A 21,744-nucleotide genomic window follows, 5' to 3' on the forward strand; every position below is an offset into this window, starting at 1 on the left:
AAGGAAGGAAGGAAGGAAGGAAGGAAGGAAGGAAGGAAGGAAGGAAGGAAGGAAGGAAGGAAGGAAGGAAGGAAGGAAGACTTTAATACCTGGTAATATGAGTACCTAAAATCTGAAAATGCAATCACCAGAGTTGAAATAACTATTTAAAAAACAGAATTCTGCTCTGTGCAAAACATGTGTTAGCATGTTCAACTTAGCAACACTTAAAAATTGTTTCGTTTAGCTCCTAGTCATGAAAAGCTGTACTTTCAGTGGCTTGTGCAGGAAAGTCAGGTATGCCAGAACTGCGCAATACAGGTTCCATTTAGTTGTTGCTAGTTGCAAATGATCAAAACGTTAGTCTGCTGTAATTTATTCCTGATGTTTATTCTGGAGTAACGTTGCTGAGATCAATATTGAAACTCTTGCATGAACCACCTTACCTTTACATACTTTAAAAAATATTTCAAAGTTCACAACTTCAATCTATATTTTTGAAAGAGAAATATTTTTGTACACTGAAAATATGACTTGCAGACTAGAAGTGGGCAAAATTATTTTTTCTTTAATGTATATGTACTTTTTCCTTGTAGTAATATAAAAAAGTCTGTGTGGGAATGGCACATAGTTACTGCTTCCCTCTTAGAGATGCAGCCTGGTAGCTGATTAGAGCAATAGCAAACATGAAAAGATCCTTCCAAGCGTTGAGAAAAATCCTCTGTTAGTATGTGTTTAAAATTAAAATGCATGGAGCTTTCCAGATCAGTCAACACTACAAAAGCCAGGAAGAAAAGTTCAAAAGTTCTTAATTTAGTAGAATTTGCTGCTTTTAGGCAATCTCTTAGCCACCTAGCAACAGCACAAAGGGTATAATTCTTGGAGACTTAAATTCACGCTGGCTGAATAAGAGGGAAAATTGTAAACCTGCAAGATAGCTTGAGGACATTGTAACACCAGGGAGTTTTGTGGGTTAGAGTGGTTAGGACACATACCAGGATGTAGTTAGTACATAATAGAAGTTATCTGTCTTTCCTACACGATTTATGTAATAACACATTATCAAATACAGATCTCCACCATCCTCACTTTTCCTCCCACCATAAGCACAGGCCTATATGCATCAAAACTTTCCTCAATGCAGTGAAAGTTCAAAACTCTTAATAACTTGCTTGATTTTATATAGATTTTCCAAAAGTCTCTAAGTCCCTTACAACTTTTATAAAATATTGTGCATTGTATTAGATATGCTCAACCTGTAGCATCCAGGTACCTCCTAGAGAGATCTCTAGTGATGAGCTGATCCTAAGCAATGAAGTTTTGATAGCCAGACATTCAGAGGTAATCTTAGGATATGAGAATACTATATTCAGACAAGGTACTGTTTCCTATTCTTCATTTAAATCTAGAATGACAATCTGAAAGGTAAGTAAGAATATCTGAACCTAGAGTGTATTAACAGTTGTTTGATGTCATATATATAATTTATGGGCCTATGAATGGATATACCAAGATGTTTTTAAATTCAAAAAGGCAGCTACATGAATGTGAAGAAGAGGGGGCTGTAGCACAGGAATCTTTGCAAACCTTGTGTTTATGTTTCCTTCACTGGTATGTAATTCTTCAACTGTTGTCAAGTTTTGTTTTTATTGAAAAGTATTTCTGTGAATTTACACCTATTCCTTCCTGTTATGAGTAAATCAGATTCAAAAATGTTATGATTTTAAGCTTTTCATCTATATCTCCTACTCTTCAGCATCTGGAGTTCATAGGACTAACCCTTCGGGGACCCTCATACTTTGGCAAGCATCCAATATCCAACATTAATTAACATCCTCCCCTGTAAAAACCTCTCTCATTATCACTCAATAAGCATCCTCTCCTACAGATACATTTCCCAGATCCTAAACTTGTCCCTGTCGTAGACAAAACTGTCTCCTGAATTTTAAGTGCAATGATGTTTATAGTCTTGGGGTATTCAGAGGTAAAGTCATTCAGAGGTAAAAGTGCTCTTAAGACATTTTTCTTCATTTAGTAATAATAAAATCTTCCTACGGTAGAAACCTTATTTCACTTTGACTTTGTTTTTAAAGAGGGAATAGAAAATCAAAATAGAAATATAGCATATTTATCAGAGAGGCTGAATGTTTTTAGCATCTCAAGCACTTTTGATGCTAAGATTTCTTAGTAGAGGAAAGAGGGAGAAGAAATCCAACTGAAGAGATTTTTTTTTTTTCTATAAGCATTCTTATATGCCAAAGTAATTTTCACTGTATCTGCTAAATTATGTCTATTTGCATATACTCTTATGAATAAGATTACAGTATCTTCATATTAAAACATAAGTTATTTTGATCAGACTCTAAATATAAGTCTCACTTTGATTTTGAGAGCTGCAGTGGGGTTGGTAAAGTACTAAATTCAGGAATATACTATTCCCCTGGTACAGGGAATAAAAGAATATTTACAAATTTCAGAAATATTTTAGACTGTAAAAGAAGGGCATTATACCTAGATCACATATATGATGATTCTTTTGTACTACTTGTATTCTTAATGCAAGAATGAAAATATTAATTATTAATGTTTGAGTGTATAAAATTCCACAAACCTCTAGCTGAACTCAACTGATCATTTCATATGTCAGCCAAAAGCAAACACAGAAGTTTTAAACATGACAAATTTATTTTTAAATTGAAACACTTGGTGAAAAAAAAATCCCTATTCTCTCTCTATATATGTATCAGCAGCCATGCAAGAAATTTTATTGGGAGATGGTTCAGTTTAGGTTGCATATACTTCTGCTGTTTACATAACTCTACTGCTTTTTTATGAAATGGGAAACATTCCTGAAGAGTTCAATTTCTTCTGATGCTTAGTGTTCTGTTATCTCATATATATTCTTAATGACATGATGATCATCTGTCTTGGGAAAGACTATGAAGTCAGAAACATGAAAATCAAGATGCAATAGGATTACTTAATCAGAAATAAACATCTTGATATCATGAAACTTTTCTGAATAAGAAAAGATAAAGAATAAACAGAAAATAATACAGGAAATAGAAATTTTAGGAAAGAGTTTTACATAAGCATCAATATACTGTGTATTTTCTTTCACAATAAGCTGTGTCTTGTTTATTCTGGAGAATAGAGATTTTGTCCTTTCATTCTCAAATTAACCCAGCTCAGGCAAACTGAATTTATTATTTTATCTGCATCAACATCACTTTTCAGATGGCTCTTGGGTAATGGAAGGTTATGAGCATGCTTTTCTAAGTCAGCTATGTATGCTTGTATATGTGTTTACATATGTCTAAAGGCATATAAAAATATTCCTTTGTCTTCATTCCCCAGAAGTCAAATCTTAGCATAACATCCCTTTTCAATGTCTTATCTTTTTGACTTCTTGTGATAGTTTTCCTTTTCATTCATAGCTACACCCTTGCTCCATTCCTTCCCTATCTAAAAGTACTTTTGCATGACTAACACCTTTCTTTGGTAGATATATAGGCTCTATATAGCTTTATCAATTTACCTATATCACATTTGTTCAGCAAATCTAAAAGAAAATTCTTACAAAAATTGAGAACTCAGTAGCAGTTTGCTGTGCTTCAGCAGGTTGTAACCCACAGTAATTCAGCAGCTGTTACACCAGCAATCCTGCCTGCAACTGAGGTGGGAATCTCTGAGATCAGTAGGACAAACAGCTGAAATGGGAACTGTCATCTTCTCCCATTGTAAACTCATTTTAATAATGAATTGGATGTGTCTGTCTTGTCACTCTCTGGGCTTTATATTTTCACCAGATGACAGGCTAGATGCTTCAAAGCATTTTATTTTCTTAGTTGGGAATACTTTTTCATGGTATACTTTGATATTTAAACAATCCCCCTACTTTTAGTTTTTAAACACAACTATCAGCATCCCTCCTCAAAAATCCACAGCACATGTAAGAGCAGATCCAAGGGCAAGCGTCTAGAAAAACGCAGTCATTCCTCACTGGAAGACATTGCCCAGACAGGATGTGAAATTTCCGTTGTTTGGCACACATGATACTTGTCTGGAAAATGCATTGAATGAGTCTACTATGACATTATTTAAAGTTGCATGCCACCTTGTAGGGTTTCTTCTCAAAAATGTATTTTGCACAGCAGAAGTTAGCACTTTGAAGACAAAATCAGATTCTGAGAAAATGTCTCAACTACTACAAAGTAATGTTTTCATTTTTGTAGAATACTGTTATTGTGCCACTGGGGATAAAATACTTTATTTGTCCATTAAAACAGACCAGTTGTGATTAGAATAAAGGGCTCATTTGAAAAAGGAAGAGGAGAGAAGTAAAAAATAGGGGATCAAATAGACTATAGCTTTTCTAAGCAGAATAAGCAACATCTGAATCAATTATAACCCTGCAAAATAAATTCTTTTCTAAAAAGTAAAAACAAAAGGCAACTCTTTCACTATTATCAATCAAAGCAAACAAAATAATTTAATTTCTGTATTTTGAGCCAAATCAGCATTTAGATACACAACTACAAAGATAACATTAAATAATTATCTATGTATAAAGGCTCCTTGAAATTCTAATCTCTACAGCTCCATTAGCTAGATGGTACATATTCAAAAATGTTTAATGAAGATGTATTTCTAATTTATAACATGATTGTTTAATTACAGGACAGTGAATGTAATTACATTTTCTTTTTAAGGATAGAGCTTTCTTACAGGCCAGGCATTAATAAAAGCACTCTCTTTATACTCTTTTGTATAGTGCACTTACAGTGCAACTGCTCTGAATTTTGGTATATTACACAGAAAGTGTTTGTATAAAATAAAAGGAATAGCAAGCACTATAACGAGTTTATTATATGTAAGTTTTAGTATGTTTTATATGTGAATATATCTCATTAATCTTGTCTAGTTGGTATGAGAGTTAAAATATTGCATTATTGGTCTGGGAAGAAACATTTTTATTCTATTCTCAGTGTGGTTCATTTTGGTGGTGGTGGTGGTGGTTTTTTTTTTGTTTGTTTGTTGGTTGGTTGGTTGTTGTTGTTTGTTTGTTTGTTTTCCCAGCACTAATACAGTCTTTGAAGCCTCACCCTTCCATTTCAGTGGGTTCCAAAGACACATTTCCCAGATTGCTTTCCTATATTTCTAGAGCTCTGTGGTCTTACTTAAAAAAATAAAAAAAAAAAAAAAGAATAGGGAAGGTACATGTAAAAAGTCAAAAGAAAATTTTGGAAATAAGACCTTTGTATGTACAAAAATTCTAGCATTATCGCTCAAATTATGATTATTTGCATGTGCAGCCACAGTAGATGATTGCCAGCACTAGCCCACTAGCTACTTGGCTACACATCTACTACAAAAGGGAACTCAGGACAAACAGGAGCCACATTTTGTGAAATAAGAGTGACCATAGCGTTTGAGTTCCATCTATTTTGGCAGTCAAAGAGCATACCCAAGAAGCAGTAAGAACAAGATAAACGTGTTTTATATGTACTCCAAATACTCTTCTGACCATATAGGAGAAATGATCACAAATGGCTCTCAAACCTAACTATCAGAGAAGACCAGCACAGCCATTAAGCTGGCTTCATTCAAGTAGTAAGCTAATAATCACCTGCAAAGCACCATTGCTCTGTGTTTTGCCGCAGACTCTCACTGAGGACATCCACCACCACAACTTTCTTAAACACTGTGGATTCGCACTGAGGTTACAATATGCATTACGCACCAGCTAAGAAAAGCTATTTTCAGTAACATCAGAAATGACAACAACCCTATATACCAACCCTGTTACCCAGTCCAATAAATGCTGAAACTTTTCTAGAGTTTTATCCACAGTTATCTTTTCCACCTGGTCTACTGATAGCTCTTCATAATAGGATTCTGGAGCTCACTTTCTACCTTTTACTGAACCCTCTTAGTTACAAGCTGCTGAAGTCAGGTTGACATCCTTAGTATTCATGTTATATATCTAAGCAACAGTGGAGAATTTATATAAAGTTATACAGCACCAAAAGCACCTAAGAAGAAGTAATAAATGTACAAAATCTCATATATGCATATATATAATCTACTATCAACTCAATCTCTTTAAATGGTTTATTTGCTTTGCTTAAGCAGCTACTGCAAATTCGTTTTGTTTCCCTGCTGACATATCAAGCTATTTGGAGGAATGTATACAGCTAACTACTTCAACCACGTTGCATTAAAAACACAGAAAAACAAAACAAAACAAAACAAAAACCCCTTGTCGCCAATAAAAATGCTTTCCAGAGACTGCATTTTTTCAATCAAAGTACCTCAGATTAAGATAAGATCAACAGAGATTTGGGTTTTCATAGGACCATGATGGAACCTTGAATCAGCCAAAACTTTGCAATCTGACCAGGCTTTATTTTGTTAAACCAAGTTCCTCAGAGAAGGCCAAAGGAAGTTTTTATTTCCAGAGCCAGGTTTTATTTAACAGGAACTAGAACAAAAGTATCTCAAGTAGCTGAAGACCAGAATTCATTGTGTATGCAAAATAGAAACAGAAGGACATGCTAACACAAGATCTTGCTCTCTGTGTTACCGAAGAGTAAGGCCTGTTCATTTTAGTCAAATTCAGTGACTTTTAGGGTCACTTTATCTCCACAGTTACAACTGGGTATCTAGGAAGGCTCTGTCACTTCTGAGTCAGGGCATTATCTTCTGCACTCTGCTCTCTTCAGGATTCTCCTTGCTGTCCCACAGGCTTCCTGCCTTTTTATTCTTTTTATTCTTTTTTTTTTTTCCTCCTGATCTAGCCTGCAGTCTAGAGCAGCAGTTGCTCCAGAGAAGAAATCTCCACACAATTCTGTCATCCTGTTTAATTTTTATTTATTTTATATATAATATATATATATATATTATTTTTTTTTCAGGAGGTGTAATCCAAGACCTGAGCACAAACTAATTCTGCTTTAATTTATAGGTTTTACTCCACCGCCCCCCCCCCCCCAAACCCCAACCCCCTTCCCCTGCCCTTAGGAAACAAAAACTGGAGTACTTCTACATTTCTGTATTCAAGATACATTTTTGTTCATTTTTTTCTTTCCATAATGGAGATGTGGGGGTTTCAAATATCATACAGAAGCTTATTCCAGAAAAAGCTAACTCTCCTGTTATATATATGCTTAATTCCTTCAAAATATTGTAAAGTTTTGATTGGTACTGTATTTGGTTTATGTGGCAAAGTTTTGGAAACAAGGGGGCTTCAGGAGTGGCCTCTGTAAGAGCAGCTGGCAGGACTGCCCCATGATAAGGACTAGTTTCAACTGACACCAAAAAGGAACCACTTCTGGCTAGAGTTGAGCCAGTGAGTGATGTTGGTTGTGCCTCTGTGAGAGCAGATTCAAGAAAGGGGAAAAAACTGCAGCGTAGCAGCAGCTAGGAGAGCGAGGAGCGAGAACCAGCCCTGCAGCCCCCAGGTCAGTGCAGCAGGAGGGCAGGAGGCACTCCAGGCACGCAGCAGCAGTTCCCCTGCGGCCTGTGGAGAGGCCCCTGGTGGAGCAGGCTGTCCCCCTGCAGCCCATGGGTCCCACACGGAGCAGATCTCCACGCTGCAGCCCGTGGAGGAGCCCCCGGTGGAGCAGGTGGATGTGGCCTGGAGGAGGCTGCGGCCCATGGAGAGCCCCCGCAGGAGCAGGCCCCGGGCCAGAGCTGCAGCCCGTGGAGAGGAGCCCACGCAGGAGCAGGGGGCCTGGGGGGAGCTGCCGCCCGTGGGGGACCCGTGCTGGAGCAGTTTGCTCCTGACGGATGGACCCCATGGTACAGACCTATATCTGGAGCAGTTCTTGAAGAGCTGCTGCCTGTGGGAAGCCCTCGCAGGATTAGCTGGGGAAGGACAGCATCCTGTAGGAGGGACCCCACGTGGAGCAGAGGCAGACAGTGACAAAGCGTTACAGAGTGAGTGCAACCCCCATTTCCCATTCCCCTGTGCTACTTGGGGGAAGGAGGTAGAAGAGGGTGGAGGGAGAGAGGAAGGTGTTTTTTGGTTGCTTTTAATTTCTTCCTGTTCTAACTCGTTAGTAGTAGGCAATAAACTACATTAATCTATGTTGGGTTTGTTTTGCCCGTGATGGTAATTGGTGAGCGATCTCCCTGTACGTATCCCAGCCCTTGAGCCCTTTCTCACTGTATTTTTTCACACAGTTCCTTTGGGAGGGGGGGATTGAGAGCACGGTTGTTCAACTGCCCAGTAGGGTAAAACCACCACAGGTTTCCCAGTCCCTCTTTTTCCTCTGGTTATCTATTCCATGTTATCTGCAACCTCCCCCATGTTTTCATTCCTCTTTCTCTCTGTGTACCAGGAAGTTTTGAAACAGCCATCTTGACGAAATTCCAAGATGGCAGAGGCCATTCTCTATGCTATACTACTGGACATTGTTTTGGAAATCTGTGTATAATTAACAATGTTTTCTGGGAGTTAAATCAAAGTATTCATACATGAAAGTCTCTGCATCATGTATGAAAGTGCCTGTATTTTCTGAATATGTTATTCATAACATTTTGTCAATCAGCAATGGCTACATCTCTCATGAAAAGATACAGGTTCTTCAATAACTGAAGTTTTGTCAGTAGGCTTATTAATGTGAGTTACCAAGAGACTAAGAGACAAACCTCAATGTCTGGTCATGACTAAGACAGATACTCTGATAAGACAGTCACTTTTTTAGTAATTTGGCAAACCCTTTGGCAAGATCCATTAAAATACATGAAGGACAAAACTGTGATAAAGAACAACATTGTTTTCCTTGCACTTTAAGAGCCTCCTGTAATTTCCCAGTGGGAAACAGACTGATACGTTGTGTAAATGAAAACTGTCAGATATCTCAAGACACTTTCTAGTGACTCTTACATTCCACAACAGAACTGTATTTTTTTTTTCAACATAGAACATTTCCAGAAAAAATACAAGCATATATTTAGCCCTTTGTTTAGCATAAGTAAAAAAAAAATAATAAAAAAAAATTACCTTCTCTCTACCAAGATATTCAAAAAATAACATTATAACAGAAATACAGTACAAGTTCAAGCAAAGACAAGAATATGGCCTGTTATAAATCTCATCTGAGGGACACAATGCCTGCTGTATATAATATATCCATTTTCATAGAAATACACATTGTTAAACGTTGTGAAGCATGAGACAAAGAAGGGTGTCAGGCAAACAGGTTCTCCCATGTAAAGATAGATGAAAGTTACAGAAAATTCTATTCAATAAGTAACATTCTTCTCAAAATACTATTTCATTCAGCAACTGTAAATAAATGTATGTTAGGCATGGAGACATTTAAAAATACATTTCTACTGAGTGTCATTTCAGTCCATAGGAAAAAACAAACAAAAAAAAACAAACAAATCCACTCTTTCAACAGTTCCTTTCCCCAATCTGAACTGCAAATCAATCCCCCATGAAACTTACTGGCATAAAGGAACGTCATCTTTGATGATGCAGGTTCCTCCATTTTTGCAGTATTCTTCAGGACAAACTACAAACAAAAGTAAAAACTTTGATGTAATTCCCCATCTCACCCCAGCACCACCCCCATTATTATATTTATCATTGTCTGATTTTCAAAATAGTAGAATGTTCACACCTGCCATTTTGGGTGCTCAGCTCATCTGAAAACTCTTCCTTTAGTCTTTGATTTGGTGATAACAGTGTCAAATATAAATACATTAATATCTATGCATGACTCTTGAGCTTAAAGAAAACCTGGTGCTTCACTTGAACAGGCTTCTAATTATTCTCAAGTCGTAGTTTCATCTGATTTCAGAAATGAAGCTTTTGTCACTTACTGCTTTTTCAGACAAAAATATGAATATATGTAAGACCCCACAAAGACAGAACTTATATTTATTAACACTATTAGTTAGTTTAAATGCAAGTGTGACAAAAGAACAGATGCTTATTGTTTACCAGTTATCACCAACTTTCTAATTAATGATGCCAAGAATTTTAACATACATAGAATTACAATCTTGTAAAATCTAGAGAAATGTTTTATACTGGGTCTAGAGGTAATTTTCTACATAGATACCTGTATGGTGTTATGTTTCTGATTTGTAGCCAAAACGGTGTTGATAACACACTGAAGTTTTAACTATTGCTGAACAATGCTTACATCAAGTCTTACTCTGTTTCTCACTCTGCCCCCACAGTGAGTAGGCTGGGGGTAGACAAGAAGCTGGGAGGGAACACAGCCAAGACAGCTGACATGAATTGACCAGGGAGATGTTCCATACCTTATGATGTCACCAATAAAACTGGGTGTTGTTTTGCAGGCACTGCCAGTGCTCTGGGATTGTTTAAGCATCAGTCAGCTGGTGATAAGCTTTCACATCACTTGCTTTTATTTATTTATTTATAGTTACTGAACTTTATCTCATGAGTTTTCTCACTTTTGCCCTACCAATTCTCTTCTCTATCCCACTGCAGGGGATGAGCGAGCTACTGTGTGGGGTTTAGCTGCCTGATGAAGTTAACCCACAACATCAGTCCTGCAAAGAGCAAAGTGTTTAAGTAGAGGGAGATGTCACTCATACTGTTTTCAGCTTTTGACATCTCTTCACATATTCCATACTGTCAGGCTTAGCTCTGGTACTGGGTCTGTCTGTGATGTTAACTTTCCTTGCAGCAGCCCATACAGTGGTGTGCTCTGCACTTGTAGCTGTACAGAAGTTTAGTTTTACTCCTCCACAGTGAGAAAAACTCCAAATGAAAATGAAAAAAATGAATCCACTTTTTTGTTGTTGTTGTTGTTTTTGTTTACAGTAACTGGTAAAATACAAATATTTTTTCCTGTTAAATTAATGACTGTCAAGTTGTATTTTCACTTTTTGCCCTCAAATACTAAAACAATGTGTAATCACAGCACAACAGTATATATTCTTCTATGCTTTCATATGATATTTATGCATAATAAAAGCAAATGTAATACATTAAATTAAGTGTAATTCTTTGACTTTTGGGTATATGCCACATAAAATCATTTGCTGAGACAAATAAATATAGTTCTATTCATTGTGGACACCTGCAGCTTTAAGAAATGTTGGAAAGCCAATTACTTAAAAGATATGCTGTCTGAAAGAAAAAAAAAAGTGGAAGGTTTGTAATTTACTGTCATGCAAGTCTATGAGTTTACGTTCTGTATTCTTCTACATTGAGCTAATTTCTGAATACATTCCTTTTCCCTTACAATATTCTTTATCAATCATATTTAACAAGTACATATTCTCTCCGCATTGTGAAATTGTTAAATTTTGCTGTTAAAACATGATGTTTTCTCTCATATTCAAGAACACCCCCCCACACCCCCACATATATAGCAAAGACATAACTAACTTCTGGGCAAGTTTTGTTCCAATAACTCAGAAATGCTGATCTTACTTAGGTGGGTTATTCAAATAGCTAAAATCAAGAGTGCTTTAGTAGTAGCATTTAGTAGTAGCATATTACAGAGACCTTTTTTTTTTTTTATTTTTTTAAACAATGTGTTTATAGCTAAAGAAAAGCCCGTTGTGCACATGTTAACTAAGCATGTTATTTTCCATCTTTTTCTCACTATTACTCTGTTTGACATGTTCATCAGGCAAATTCATGCCTGATGTAAACTGGTTAACAGAGGGAATTCAGTCTAGTTTGTGGGCTGCCTCTGGTTTCATTAATAAACCACTGTATTTTTGTGTTGCTAATGACATTTTTATGGAAAACTAAGTACCTGAACAGCTGGACTCATCAAGACTGAAATCAATGCAGTCTGCAATGCCATCACAACGCTGGGAAACTGCTATGCATCGATTAGTTGACGCGCATAACAAAGAACCATTGAAACAACCTGTAAGGGCTGGAAGGAAAAGTAACATGACAGTTATTGTCAGCTATATTCCCTTTTCTCATTGTTAAAAAGCTATCAGAAAACTTTATTTGTACTATAGTTTATAATCGTGGGTCCACATGACCTTTAAAAGCTTTCGTCTTTAAAGTCATATAGCTTTATTATTGAGTAGATAAATAGGTAAACAAACACAGAATACAGATGCTGTTTTTTCCCATGTTGTATTTGTGAAAGAGAGGGGGGCATATTTACTTAAAACATTGACAGAACAAGATGCAAAATGCCAATGAAAACCCGTAAGAAACTTATCACACAACATAGTGAACTCCCAGGCATAATCTAGTTTTAAAATTATGAAGTTAATTTTTAAACACAAAACAAAAAATTGACTTAGTATAGTTTCCTCCTAATACAAGAAACCAAATACTGAGATATATTTAATGTATAAAAAGCAGAAAAATATTATACTAAAAAATGGAACTTGCACACCTTTATTATTCTTGGGCATTCAGTTGTCTTTTCTAAATTTTTGCAGAAGAATTATGAAGGGGAAATCTTGATGGGAATCATGTAAGCCTCCGGGTACTGATTTATTACTGACTCACTGGTCTACAGGAAATACCCAATGGTCCTGCATCGTCCTGTATAGCATTGTTTTGTCATTTTATCTAACACAATGCTGCCTTAAAGTATTACTTTTAAATGCTTTTGTTTAGGTAATATGAGCTGAAATCTTTCACCATAAAACTAATACAAATCAGAGGGAACTCTGACTCCATTAAAGTTAGATGTATTCACATTAACTTTGGTTAGAAGGAGAGAAAGAATCTAGAAATATTAACAATACCCCAGTGCCAAATCTAAATTTCATACTACTTTCCTAGAGCCACTTTATACAGCAATGAGCAACCCAGCTTGAACAGCCAGGCTCTTGTGCTATAGGATATATCTGTTCCACCCTTAGATATAATATAAATCACTGGCCTATATACACTACAAGAGTAAGCTACGCTTAAAATGCTGCAGTTCAATTTTAGACTGCAACAGTGGAGTTAAATCCTTCCTGTTCTTGTCAGTTTTGATATTCTTACAGAATTATGAAATTTCTCATCTGATTAAGGGTTTGTGGGATCAAACCTTTTAATTATGTGTACTGACCATTTCATAGAATCATAGAATCAATTCAAGATCATCTGGTCCAAACATCACCCTACTACCAATGTCACCCACTAAACCATGTCCCTAAGCACCAGCTCAAAGAAAAATCTGTAGAAGACTATTAAATTTTGTTTCCAATTTTCATTCATCTTTTAAGAACTTAAAAGTTTTGGCTGATTTTAAACAATCACAACAATGTTCTACAACTGGAGAAGTCATAATAGAGAAGAGGGAATTTGCTGCTGGTGACAGCAGGATAAAAACAACAACAACTATTATTTCCTTTTCTAGCACAGGTCCAAATGAAAGCTCTCTCTTTTACAATGGCAAATACATCCCTTACTAAATGGAGTCCACACTTTGTCACTTACTCATGGATATCACATTTTTCCGGTCCCTTCTGTTATGAATGTGATGTAGATTCTGTTGTGTAACTATTCCCTCACTGTCTGCTCTCTGTTCCCTATTCCCTCACTCTTGTCTGCTCTCTATTCCCTTGACCACTCAGTCTCGCCAAATAGGTCTTGGCAGACAGAAAAAAAAAACCAACAAATTACAGCATCACTCCACTTATGTGGTGCTTTCCATGATCCACACTTGTAGCATATCCTACCATCTATCTCAGGATCTTGTCAGCTTTCCAGAATGTAACTGGCAGTCCCATGCCCTCTGTTGCACTTTCCTAACCAAATAATAATTTCATATTTACTTTATATGCAATCAGATCCAAATCCTTGACAATCTTTGCAATTTGGGGGATGATGTTCCAATGGTATTTGAACTACTTTTCTAAGTGTTCATTTGCACAAAAATACCCAGTCAGTAAATATAATTGCATGTTCAGACTAGAGCTTCAACAGAAACAAAGTTGGAAATTTGACATAAAGCATATTTAACTCAACAATTCTTTGTGTGTGCTTTAGATCTTGTATGCCTGCACACATATTTTGAGGAGACCACTAATGTGGATATAAAGTGCTGTTTATGTTTTGTCATATATATTATGACTTACACAGAGATTCAGTTCCTGAGCTTTTACTTGCATTGAGGGTTGTGGTAAGAAGTGTCATTCTTTTTGACACTTTTTTAATTCCCCCAGTCCTGGGCTGGCTGATGGACTCATACTTGAAGATCAGATAGAAGAAATACTAATTATTTTTGGTCCATTTATAACTGTTGATCATCAAGGTGGTCTTGATGTATCCCTTTAGCCCGAACAAGCTTATTGCACTGAGGTTTTTATACCACTTACAGAGGGAAACTTCATAACAATGGATCTGACTGCTCAATGCCTTGTACAGATCCAGCATTTAAGAGAAAAAGGACAATAACACTAAATTATTGGTGCAGAGGTAAGTAATGTTAAGAACACAGTTTAAAGATGTTATTTCTCTCATTGCATTAAAACTAAAATTAATATTGATTACTGTTAAAACAGTTGCAAGTAGCCTCAAATTTCTCCTACTAATTATTCTTTACTTTTGTGAAAGGCCTTCAAGTGCTTTTGGGATAAAGATATTAAAGACATTAATAACAGTGAAGATATTAAAGTGAAAATATATTTTCACCTATATATCAGTTTTCCAGTCTAAATTAAAACTCTCAAAAGGATAAAAATCTCAGGGTCCACTTACCATAGAATGGTTTGGGTTGGAAGGGACCTTAAAGATCATCTAGTTCCAAACCCCCTGCCATATGCAGGAACAACTTCCACTATACCAGGTTGCCAGGGCCTTGTCCAAACTAGTCTTGAACACCTCCAGGGATGGGGCATCCACAGCTTCTCTGGGCAGCCTGTGCCAGTGCCTCACCACGCTCTGAGTAAAGAATTCCCTCCTAACCTCTAATTTAAATCTCCCCCACTTTTATTTTAAAACCATTCCCCCCTGTCCTGTCATTGACTGAGCAAAAAGTTGCTTCCATCTTTTTATAAGCCCCCTCTAAGTACTGAAAAGCTGCAATAAGGTCACCCTGGAGCCTTCTATTCTTTAGGCTGAGCAGCCCCAGCTGTCAGCCTTTCTTTCATAGGAGAGGTGCTCCAGCCCTCTCATCATCTTCGTGGCACTCCTCAGGACCTATTCTAAAGATCAACATCCTTCCTGTGCTAGAGGACCAAGCCTGGACACAGTACTCCAAGTGAGGCCTCACAAGAGCAAACTAGAGGTGGACAATTACCTCCCTTGACCTGCTGGCCATGACTCTGTTGATGCAACCCAGGACGCAGATGGCCTTCTGGGCTGCAAGCGCAGACTTCTGGCTCATGTCGAGCTTTTCATCCACCAGAACCCCCAAGTCTTTCTCTACAAGGCCGCTCTCAATGAGTTCTCCACCCAGTCTGTGTTTTTGTCTGGGATTTCCCTGGCCCAGGTACAGCACCTTGCACTTAAGTGAACCTTAGTTGCACTTGTTGAACCTTGTTAGGTTCACATGGGCCCACTTTTCAAGCTTGTCTAGGTCCCTTTGGATGGCATCCCCTCCTTCTGTCGTACCAAATGCACCACCCAACTTGGTGTCATCTGCAAACTTGCTGGGGATGCACTCGATCCCATTGTCTATGTCATTGATAGAGATATTAAACAGTACCAGTCCCAAGACAGACCCCTGAGGGACCCCGCTCATCACTGGCCTCCACCTGGGTATAGAACCATTGACCATCACTCTCTAGGTGAAGCTTCAAGCCAATTCCTTATCCACTGAATTGTTCACATTTCAAATTCATCTGTCTCCAATTTGGAGATCAGGATGTCATGTGGGAACGTGTCAAAGGCCTTGCAGAAGTCCATGTAGGTGACATCAGTTGGTCTACCCTTGTCAACTGATGAAGTTACTCCATCATAGAAAGCCGCCAGATTGGTCAGGCATAATTTGCCCTTGATGAAGCCTTCACTCTTCGGAAGTTCAGGATCCTGACTTTGTTCTTCATCAGGCCCATATTCCTTGAGATCACAAACTCAACCAGGGAGCAGTCACTACAGCTCAGACTGCCTCCAATCTTAACTTCTCTAATGAGCTCTTCTGCATTGGTAAGCACCAGGTCCAGTAACACTTATCCTCTGGCTGGTGTATTATATACCACTTGAAGGTATATAATTTTTAATATTTACAAGGTAATTAATATTTAACAGAACTACAACAAATATGTTTTAGAGTACATTGGAGTACTACAGAGAACTGAGAAATCATTGTTTATTCCTTGCTATTAGCACTTGGGTTAGCATCCTGTGGAAAGCAATATACATATGTTAATACATTTATTTTATACTCTTACCATTATAATCAACCAATTAAAAAAAATAGATTAAATAGGTGAGATAAAGTGCTCTTCACCATAGTTATCAGTGAGAAGAGGGGTGGCCAAGAAGAACATCTATAACTGGAAAACAATTCCAAGATTTTTTTTGTTAAAAGCAGCTAGTAACAAGGTCTACCATGTTAGTAGGTATAATACGGTATTCATACTGTACAACTTAACTGCTGAGTAAACTCTGCAGGAAATTCTGCCTGCATAAATCTCTAAATCATGCAGAAAAGCATTCCTGTGGTAGAAATGTTGGTTGTAGTAGAGATCTGACTAAAGCATTTTTGTTTGTTTTTCTTTGTGCTGGCCTACTTTTTGCTATACTTAATTTTTGCAGGACGTAGAAGATAAATCTCTCAGATGAATTCCTGGAATCAGAAGTCAGAACATTTTTGAACGTTTATTGTTACACTTAAATGAATGAAATTGCTAAGAGACATGGCATACACACAATGGAAGGTGTCAGTAATTCCTGAATTTAAATTTTCTAAAATTATCAGGAAGACGTGATCTTCACCAAGAAAACAAAAACCCACAGCCTGTTTCTGAAATCCTACTCTGGGTTCATAACTGGTTAAGAAAAAATCAATTTCAGGTCTCTACAAAATCTGAAAAGAAACCTCACAGTCTATTATTACAGTATACATAGGCTGGAGTTACTAGCACAGCACTCAATGATTTTATAGATTATGCAAATATTTCAATATTTAACAAATTCTGCTTAGTCTATTTCCTTTTCCTCTCTCTCACTTTTCCCCATCAAAAATCTTACATGGCATTTCACAAGTTAAAAGTAGACAGCTAGAGATGAAATGCTGTGCTTTCATAGTGTATATATTTCGGTGGGAGAACTGAGTGCATGACAGTAATCAGCTTTTCACTGATTCCATTCCAAACCACCACTAACCACTTACTTTTTGCTCTGTCCTGCAACCAATATCTTCATAGAAAAACACAAGTTGCTGCTTTTGTATTCCCGTCTCATATTGTCAAAACTTACAGGTTTGTGTCATCAAAACTGAATATTGGAGTAGCAATATGATTACAGATGTAACAGAGTTCCCACCTCACATACAATTCCAAGGTTTATAATAACTACAGAGAATTTTTGTTCTTTGAATAGACCAGGAGTTCATTTCCCCTCTTTCTCTGGGCATTGCTTAGAAGTCAAAGGCAATGAAATGATATCTCAGTTGTTTGGAAGCACACATTAGCTACTGTGGTCTGGCATTGGGATTTACGTGTAATGGGATACAGCAGAGAGGTCTCTAGTAGAGGAGGGGCTGATGAGGCAACAGGATTGAATGAAGATAAATTAAGAGATGTGTATTTGATCTTTGGGGCAAGTAGAATTTCCATATGCTTTTGGGGCACACAGACTTTAAGGCCTCTTACAAAATCATATTTTTCACCAACAAAACCATGTATACAGATAGGCTGCAAAGCCCATCCTATGTATATGGAGGCATTTTTAAAAGAAATTGCTTGTGTACTGACCTGCACGTATATTCAGTAGTTTTGATCCAAATGATTAAAGAACTGTAATTTCTATCCTACTGGAAACTGATATTTTACTAATTGCTTTAGTTCTAATCAGGTGAAAAATAAAAAGTTAAAAAAACTTGCAGAATTAAAAGATTAAAAAATAATGCTCTCCTATGTGTAAAAAACTATGTAGCTAATTATTCTGGCTTTCTTGTAATGAAACATCTGGTCAAGCACTGATACAGGCTTCCTGTAGAGGTGGTTGATGCCCCATGTTTATCAGTGTTCAAGACATTTAGAAAATGCCCTCAATAACGGACTTTAACTTTCAGTTAGCCTTGAAGAGGTCACGTAGTTGGACTAGATGGTCTTTGAAGGTCTCTTCCAACTGAATTTTCAATTTGGCTTCAGTTCATCTGCCAAAAATGAAACATTTTGAAATGGGCAGATGCTCACTTTTGTGTCTATCTGAAACTTCATGGTGTCTCTTTATAGTTACAGTTGAAAGCCTGTTATTCTTGTGTTTTATTGTAGGCCATTCTCCTTGGTCAGGGCACAGATTGCTGCTACTAGATGAACAGACTTGCTTTTGAAATCCTTGAAAGAACAGGAGTTCTGTGAATGGTACTGAATTGCAGAAATCTCTCTGTCATATTGTAAAGAGATGAGACAATGAAAATACAACTCACTGATCTATGGAAAACAGTGGAAATGCTTTCAATTATTAACAGAAATACAATGCAAACATTTTCAAGCATTTGTCAAAGTCGATAGCCAGGGAATAAGAAAGCATAAACAAAATTGTTCGTAAATGTAGAGTGTCTCTCCAGGTAACGCATTATAGGCAATATAAACAATGTTTTTTCTTGACTAGGGAATAACGAATTCTACACTACATCATGTTGCTCTTTTTCATGTCACTGTTTTAGGAAAGAAAGTTAGCATGGTAGCATGGCTATAACTGTAGCAATGAAAGTAACTTACAGCAGCCAACTTCATCTTCATTAAGGGGGCAATCAGGCACACCATCGCATATCAGGAGGGCTGGGATGCAGCCTTTGGAAGGACACAGGAACTCCATTTTTTTGCAGGAGTTCGGAGATACAGTGGAAGGGGTCCTTGTGGGACAGTTCATTTCATCACTTCCATCCACACAGTCTTGAACACCATTACATTTTGCATCAAGGGACAAACACTGCTGCACATATGCACATGTGAACTGTTCACTGCTGCAAGCTGGAGGCCGTGGTTCAGCTGGTCCTACAAGGAAAAAACAAAGCCCAGAAAGGAATATTTATTGGTTATCTTCTTTCAGTAATCACCTATATTGCCTCTGAGAAGTGTATAGGTGCTGCTGGGAAGGCAACTGATTTTGAATATAAAGTCTTTTAAAAAAGTAAAATAACTTGTATAAAAGCACAGGTCCTAAGCAGAGAACACTATTAAAACACACACTTTGTCACATCATACTAACTACATTGCTGCTGTTGTAGTATTTGGCTTCTAAAGCTCAAATCCAGCATTTCTTTTGATCCCATTATTGCTTCTGCCATGTTTGTACAGAAAGGTTAATACCAAAGTATTAGGGAAACTTGCCAGTATCAGGAAAAGGTTAAAAAATATTCTTGAAACCCCTCAAGATCTTCCTCTATTTGTATATTGAATGGATAAAAAAATATTCAAATACCATGTATGATTAACAAGGAACTTATTTCATACAAAGCTGTTATCCATAGTAAGGTCTGAACCATCAGCAAAGTAAGAAACAAAGATTTTTTACAAATAATTTATTATCATTTGGATTCCGTAGCTTTGCTTGACTTGATAGAGAATTAAATCAAATAAATGACTAGGTAACACTTGCCAGAGCACAACTGAAAACAAGAATAAAATTATTTTTAAATTTAAAAATTTAACTTATTCAGACAACTGACAAAGGAAGAAGTGTTCCATTTTTGCTTACTGGAAAAAATACCGGAAAACAAAGAAACAAACAAACAAACAAACAAACAAACACGTTCTGTGATCATTTACACAAATTAATTGAAGACATTTAAACTCCCCTTTCTTCCTACTAAAATCACTGCAACTGAATGTTACCAGCAGAAACATCAGAACTATTTGTGAAAGCTGAATTCTAAGAAGCTGTTTATGCTGACCTTATGTTCTTCACACCACCAGTGTCTCCCAGGGGAGAAATTTGACTTTTTTGTTGTTGTTTTGGTTTGGTTTTTTGATGTGCGGGGAAAGGAAAAAAATGTCTAGAATTTCATTGTATGCATTTAATCTTTTTCTAGGTCAATTTGTGACAGATGAGTAAAGAAACTATTAATATTATAATCGTAAGCAACAAGGGAAAGACAAATTTATGTCACCACCTTTGAAAAAGATAGCAGGATGCTGAAGAAGAGCAGATCAAATGCAAAAGTTCATGGGTGGGTCTTAGCTTATCTCTTGAGAAGGTGCAAGCATTGCCCTCTGACCTCAGAAGTCAAATGCTACAGATACATGGATTTTTGCATTATTTTGCTACTTTTAATCCAATCAGCATAGGATTGTGTATATTCTGTGCTACCAGGATGCAGTTTTACAGTGGGAGAACTTTGCTGAAACATGCTCTGTTTCTAAAATAACTGCATCATGAATATCAATAGTATTTTGGCCGAAGATGAATTGCTAATATATTCAGATAAACTGAATACATAATATTAGTTTACCATCTTGTCACTGGCAAAGCAATTACAAGGAAGAAGAGCTCAAACTCTGCTGTCTAACATTGACCCTTACAAGCTTAGCAATCCTTTATCTTCATGTTGAGTCAGATAATCACAAATGAATAGCTTCATACAATATTCCTGATATCATTTTATACTGATAGTATAAATTCATGCTGCCAGAAAAGATGTATTTCATACATTGGTCATAATATGCACATAAAACAACAATAATGGATTTTGACACAGTAAAAATAATAACCTACTGATTTTTTTTGTTTGTTTGAATTCAGAATTAAATCATAAATCCCCTAAAGACATGTACTTTTAAAAGGGATGAAAAAGATTACATTCATGATGTGTTCTATAAATGTGTTACTCAAAAAATTAATTTCACTTTTCACTTATGCTACTTCAAAAGGAATATGAAAGTTGTCTCTAGATAGTTAAGTATAGAAATTTTAATAACACACTGAATTTATTTTTAAATGATTTTTTTGTTTTGTTTTGTTTTTTGTTTTCAAACTTTTGGTCCTATGTTTTAGCAAATCTTTTCAAAAAATGAATTGTTTTATAATCTTAGTTTGTATTTTCTCTGAAAAAAAAGAATGGAATTATGATATTAGATAACTATATTTTTCTTTTGTTACCTCTGACCCTTTTTGTCATAGTACTTAGGAAGTATTTAAGAAGTGAAAATTACTTAAGCTGCAGTCAGTTCCACTAAGTGATGCACTTCTGCATAGTTCAGTTTTAATTTGCCTGTGCTTGTTCTGTTACAGTGGAAATTAACCCCACACAATTTCTTAACAAATTGCAACTATACTGTTAATACATTTGCCTTTCCTATGGTCACTTATTGCAGGAACAATTGCATTTATAGAACATTTGTGAGTATTTTTAACATACTTTGTTTCCCTATAACTGTCATATTTATTATATGTTTGCTAGTAGGTTTTTACCTGAGTTTGTTCTGCAATAAAATTTTAAATCTATTCTTAAATCAATAATGCTTGAATGTGTTGTTACGAATCTGGTCTTGTGTGTTAAACTATCTTCAGGCTTTTGTAGCACTGATCAGTTTAGCCTTATGATCTCAGTCATAAAAAAGTGCACATGCATGTAAATGGCCCCTTACTAAATTCAGTAGTTAAGCAAATGCCTGAGTGCTTTTTTAAATGGAGGATTATTAGTTTTTTTTTTCTGTCACGATTCCCTATTGTTTTTAGAAAAT

The 21,744-nt window shown here is 36.5% G+C and overlaps 1 protein-coding gene and 1 long non-coding RNA gene across 4 annotated transcripts in view; one reads left to right on the forward strand and one right to left on the reverse strand.

The window, feature by feature from the left end:
* MALRD1 (MAM and LDL receptor class A domain containing 1) overlaps positions 1–21,744 on the reverse strand; it is a 271,441-nt gene that overhangs the window by 38,605 nt on the left and 211,092 nt on the right. Inside the window, exons 33-35 of the mRNA XM_080581229.1 lie at positions 18,781–19,056; positions 11,739–11,864; positions 9,440–9,506 (exon numbers count right to left, since the gene is read on the reverse strand). Coding sequence (XP_080437355.1) covers positions 9,440–9,506; positions 11,739–11,864; positions 18,781–19,056 — 469 coding nt within the window. The remainder of the gene's footprint in view (positions 1–9,439; positions 9,507–11,738; positions 11,865–18,780; positions 19,057–21,744) is intronic.
* LOC308190198 overlaps positions 1–21,744 on the forward strand; it is a 65,926-nt gene that overhangs the window by 4,104 nt on the left and 40,078 nt on the right. The window lies entirely within an intron of this gene.

Source organism: Anser brachyrhynchus, assembly GCF_964034855.1.
Source record: "Anser brachyrhynchus genome assembly, chromosome: 2".
Taxonomy (NCBI): domain Eukaryota; kingdom Metazoa; phylum Chordata; class Aves; order Anseriformes; family Anatidae; genus Anser; species Anser brachyrhynchus.